Raw genomic sequence first — 5759 nt, 5'->3', positions numbered from 1 at the left:
GATTGGCTGGATGTGAAAAAAGAAAAAGCTTTCCCCCAAGTAATTGCTAATAGTACAATTCCTTCTCACAAAAAATGCCATTAGCCTGCAAAATGAGATGCATTAAGCAAATCCTTTGAGGATATGTCTGTTATTACAAAATAATGCTTCACAGATATTGCCTTGTGTATTTGCTTTTTGAAACATTTTCTAAGGTTAATCCTGTTTTTTTGTCCAGAAAATTGACATTAGATTAGAAAATCTAATTGCATTGCATTTTATCTCTTTTATGTCTGTACTAAAAATCCTCCAGTCATAGTGATTTGCATTATTTATTTGTTTATGCTTATATTTATTTATTTTAATTCCTTTTCAGATTTCATACACCAGTCAAATTTCATTTTAAAACAACATGGATCTCCTGAACTGCTCCTCTGTGGAACTCTCTGATGTTCTGGTTGGCCGGATCAGCCCTGGTAAAGTCCTGCTCTCCCTGATGCTCTCAGTTTTGGCTGTGGTCACCACCATCATCAACTCCCTGGTGATCACCGCTATCTTGGTCACCCGCAAGCTCCACCAGCCAGCCAACTACTTGATCTGCTCCTTGGCCGTGACTGACCTTCTGGTGGCTGTGCTGGTAATGCCGGTCAGCATCATCTACATAGCAGAGGAGGCTTGGGTGCTGGGGCCAATCGTGTGCCACCTGTGGCTGGGCGTGGACGTTACCTGCTGTACTTGTTCCATCCTACATCTGGCTGCCATTGCCCATGACCGTTACCGTGCCATCACTGATGCCGTGGCCTACTCTCAGAAGCGCACGTCCAGACGTGCTGTCACAACTATCGTGGTCCTTTGGGTGCTTTCTGTACTTGTTTCACTTCCTCCGCTCATGTGGAGGAAATTTCCCAATATAAGAGAAGAAGGTGGTGGTAATGGAGTTGGGGTTATGGACTGTTTGATAGAGCATGACCATGTTGCCTTCACAGTCTACTCCACATTTGGTGCTTTCTACATCCCCCTCACCCTCATCCTGGTGCTCTACTACAAGATCTACCGGGCGGCCCAGACACTCCGTAACCGAAGAGGAAGCAGCCGTTTGGTGCAGCAAACAGTCAGCAGCGTCATGTTGAGTTCGGAAAGAGAGGCTCCTCTCAGTCCAGACACGCTCAGCCCCACCGAAAAGTCTTTTTCTGACCCGTCTACGGATGGAGACAGAGTCAGGATTGCGCCCAACACAGGGCGGATGGTCAGGAACCGCAGGGCCCCTGGGGCCAGGGAGAGACGTGCAGCTTTGACGCTGGGCCTCATCCTCGGGGCCTTCGTAATCTGCTGGCTGCCTTTCTTTCTCAAGGAGGTCATCGTAAACACCTGCCCTTCTTGTAGCATCTCAGCCGTTCTTGCAGACTTCCTGACCTGGCTGGGCTACCTGAATTCACTCATCAACCCACTTATATACACCATCTTCAACGAGGACTTCAAAAAAGCCTTCCAGAAACTTCTCCCGCTGTGTTGTACAAACTACCGGTGAAGCGTGTGGAACACTGTCATTTTTGGGTGTGACATTGATGGATACCCAGGGAAATCATTTCCAATAGAGACTTTGGTAAAAATAAAGTTTTATTTTTGAGGTCAGGCTGGGGACTCAGGGACGTAAAATGGAATTTTCTCAGCTCATATGATTCACAATCAGTGCTGCAGAGGGTAGAAAAACAGAAGTGCATCAATTAATAAATAAATGAATACTAAGGAGTTGAACTGCTTTTAGTCTATGGAACAGTTCAACCCTTCTTGGAGTACTGATATACATGATTTGAGTAATTCTAAGGAATTTGACCATCCTTAAAAAAATTACCCTTTTTTGGAGCTATTATTTCACCAGTTTTGGCACCAATTCACAGCTGTCTTGATGAATCTCCACTGTAATATTGTGTCAGCTAGTCTGGGTGCATGAAAGCAAACTTGTTAAACCAGCCACCACATAATTTTGAACTGTTGCTCAAGGAACATTATAAGGCAGCTCAACACACTTGGAGAACTGACTGCCAAATCCTGTGTACATGAGCGGGCAGATGTCCATGACTGGTCAGTATTGTAACTCTAGACCAATAGAAGAGAGGAACTGAGCCATTCTTTTCACTAATGTACTCTTTTGGACACTTGGACATGGATGAGATGCAACTCTCTTAAAGGCGTGGTTCGGCAAAAAATCAAGTTTACACAATTTTCCAATTACTCCAAATGTGGTCAATCAGCTGAGACATGTTTGGTGTCCAAATTTTGTTTCTTTAGCTAAGCACTGGAGCTATGAGGCTAATGTAGCTAACGAACACCAGAATTCAATAGTCACCCAAACCTTTCTGTAAATACATTCATAAAACTTCCCAACCTGCTATTATGAACTATAAAAATTAACAAAACGTGGCTGAACGCAGTGGGCAGCCATTTTAGACAAAGGGTGTTGTGCCGAATTTTGACGCTCCCCCATCAAATCCGACTTTACTTTTACGTACATCATGTGGGTTCTAGTTTATGTTCAGGATGTCTGTTGTTGAGTCATAACTCGGCACAGCAGCGGTGTTAATCTACATGGTGAAGTTTCGTTCAGTTTTATAGCTCACAGTAAATCATGCTGTGTTCTCAAACCAGTCATCAGGGTCACCAGGAATCCATATTTGTGCTCCAACCTAACTCACTATGCATAAGGAAAATGGGGATCGTCTCGGGGGCCCTGAGGACCAGTTTGAGAACCACTGTTCTAAACCACATTAAGTCTTAATGAAGGCCTGAATGGGCTGGTTGAGAGATGTTTTGTGGATGCATTTATGGAAATTATTTGGGTGACTATTGACGTGTAGTGTTAGCAATACTAGTTTGTTAGCAACATTAGCCTTGCGGCTCCAGTGCTAAGCTAAATAAGCAAAATTTTGCCACCAAACATGTCTTAGTTGACTGACTACATCTGGATAAGTGGAAAAACTAGGTGTAAATTCTTGCCGACATGTTCGTCAGTTGGGAGCAAGCAGTGTTGGCTAAACACCTTCTTAGGCTTTCACCAAACATCATAGTCTGTAGTCCATGAATGTGGTCATTGTTAGAATATGTATTTTTGTGCTTGTTTCACAATGGCTGCTCCATCATGAGTACTACATTGACTGAAAGTATTGACCTCTGTAAGTATTAATAAACAGACCAAGTGGGTGTCAAGATTCTTTATGAGTTTCTGAGCATTTCACTGTTTTTTCGGCAGCTGCCCTGTTTAAGTGTCCGTCTCTTGCTGACAGTGAGCCTCCATTTGCAACCACTCTTCTTGTTACCTGAGGCAGTTTTACTAGTTTGGCATGCTGTCATGATTTTTGCCACTGTTGCCTGTGACTGTTTTTCTATTTCAGTGTCTGACATACTTGGAGCTCAACCTTATCCACCTATTCAAGCGTGGTTCATCTTATATTGGTGATGTTACATAGTAATTGTCATATTGGTAATTAATGTAAGATGCAGATCACATTTTCATTTTGTTAATTAAAGGTTGCCGTCTTTTTTATTTGGAGTTTATGTACGCTCATACACTCGAACTGCAGTAGAGATTCAGTGTCCTCACAAAAGTAGTTGTTTTAAAGCAGTTAGCAAATTAGCAACACTTTAAAAGTGACTAAATACTCATGTGCACATCTTGCTTATCTTGTAGCAGGAGCGTACCTGTGTTCCCTGGGCCCTTTATTTAGCTTTATACGATACGTCTTACCTTAATATGAAACATTAAAGTAACCTATGAAAGGTTTCCCAAGGTCATACAAGGAACAAAAAGGAGCAGATTTTCAATAGGAACGCACTTTGCCTCAGTGAGCCAATTAGCTAGCTAAGCAACTTCTGTAATTCAGTCTTACAGAATACATTGACTTATAAAATAATTGCTTGTTTGAGTGTGGTGCACGCCCCTTCTTTTTTGTTCTATTTTCATAGCTCTTAATTTGCTAACAAGTTAACAGAATGAAGTAACAAACAAGATGGTGTAAGGGGAAATAAGGTCGAAAAAGTCCATCGGTTTTTCTGCATATTTTGTTAGCTCCCTTTTACCCTGTTTTTCAAAGGTCAGGACCACCACAGAACATTATTTGGGTGGTGGATCATTCACACAACGGCAATGACACTGACATAGCGGTGGTGTGGCAGTGTGTGTTAATAAAAAAAGTACAAATAATACATGCTCTCGAGGGTCTTGACCATTGAAGAACAGGGACAAAGGGGCCCAACAAAGGATGTAGAGAAACAGATGGACTACAGTCTGTAATTGTTGAACTACAAAGTGCTCCTATATGGTAGCAGGGCTGATTAAATGACAAAATGGAGCATAGATACAAAGAAGTGTTCCTACTAAAGTCCTCAGTGAGTGTACTTACTAACTGTAACCCATCTGTTACTGCACAATTTATCAACATATACCCCAGCAGGACCACCCCTTAGCTAATATTTAGGACGTGGGCCATTCTTAATACAGTGACATCCTAAACTACCTCACAGTTGAGAAACTGACCATTTATTAGAATGACTAACAAAATTGTGCATGCCCTATAGAGCTATATTTTATAACCACACCCACTGGACAAGTATTTCTAATGAAGTGGCCAGTTGTAGTACAGCATGTTGAAAAACCACTGTCACTGACACACCAATACCGCTCTAGCACAACTCACATGTTAGGGTCACTGGTGTGCTAAGAATGGCCCAAACAAATATCTGGCCAGCCGTGGTCCTATGATCTGTTTCTATTGATAGATTAGCTAGAGAGGAGCTGATAAATTGTGTGGCAACAGACAGGCTACAGTCAGCAATTGCAAACTGACAGAGCACCTCTCAGGAAGGTGCACCTGATAAGGTCAGTGAATGTACACAGGCGTACCTATTAAACTGAGGTAAAGTTTGTAGCTGGTGAACATAAACTTTCAGGGCTTTTATTCCCTTTACGCAGGGTTTTGTATGATCAACTCAAAATGAACACACGCCATCAAAGTACAATTTCAGAGAGCAACGTTTGAAACAGCTTTTTTTATTTGTAACCACCCCGCCCCACTCACTTCAGGCAGATCAAATTATAACCAGCTGATTATAGCCACAATCATAAAATACTTCCATGATTTAGCCAACAGTAAGAATATTACCAAGATATTAAAGTTCAACACTACCACCTGCTGGATAAAAAGCACTTTCACCCCTGTCATTCACCAGCATGATTTTCTTTGAGCTGTAAGGAATTTAAAACAATTTAAGATAAAAAAAACCCACCACAAACACTTGAAAGCATGCTTTTTTGAACAAAGTTTAAGTGACTCACTTAGAGTGTGCTTTAAAAAGGTTTAGTAAAACATTTGCATGGTTCTTCAGATCAATGGAGAATGCTGTAGATGGTTCCATCTAGCACTATTGTTACAGGTTTGATAATAGCAGAACCATTCTTGATGCTATATAGAAATCTCAAAAAGGTTATATAGCACCATCTACAGCATTCTCCAGTCTGAAAACCATTTCACCATGCAAAGATGTGTTTTCATGGTTCTATATACACCATTTTCTTTACTAAATAACCCTCTGAAGAATCATTTGAGAGTGTGACCTGAAGCCAAGAACATTGTATGCCATTATGTAGATATCATCCACGTTTGGTTTACATTTAACTTGAACCCACACCCGAATTCATACCAAAGACTGAATTAAATGATTAAGGTGATGCCATTGCTAGTCATTAGCACTGCCATACTGAACACAAGAGTATTAAGATACTTTTA

General features: G+C 41.3%; 1 protein-coding gene across 1 annotated transcript; it reads left to right on the top strand.

Moving 5' to 3' along the window:
- The first annotated feature begins 391 nt into the window (after positions 1–391).
- Positions 392–1510, top strand: htr1fb (5-hydroxytryptamine (serotonin) receptor 1Fb). The gene has a single exon (XM_036563561.1). It carries the CDS (start codon positions 392–394, stop codon positions 1505–1507), a length of 1116 nt encoding a protein of 371 aa, XP_036419454.1. The 3' UTR covers positions 1508–1510.
- Positions 1511–5759: the final 4249 nt, after the last annotated feature.

This window comes from Colossoma macropomum, unplaced genomic scaffold (genome assembly GCF_904425465.1).
Source record: "Colossoma macropomum unplaced genomic scaffold, Colossoma_macropomum, whole genome shotgun sequence".
Taxonomy (NCBI): Eukaryota; Metazoa; Chordata; class Actinopteri; order Characiformes; family Serrasalmidae; genus Colossoma; species Colossoma macropomum.
Note: the sequence above shows the minus strand (reverse complement) of the source record. Positions and strands in the feature narration are given on the sequence as shown.

Excerpts from the sequence above, each read along its gene's own strand:
- htr1fb (XM_036563561.1), top strand. The coding sequence starts at position 392 with ATGGATCTCCTGAACTGCTCCTCTGTGGAACTCTCTGATGTTCTGGTT.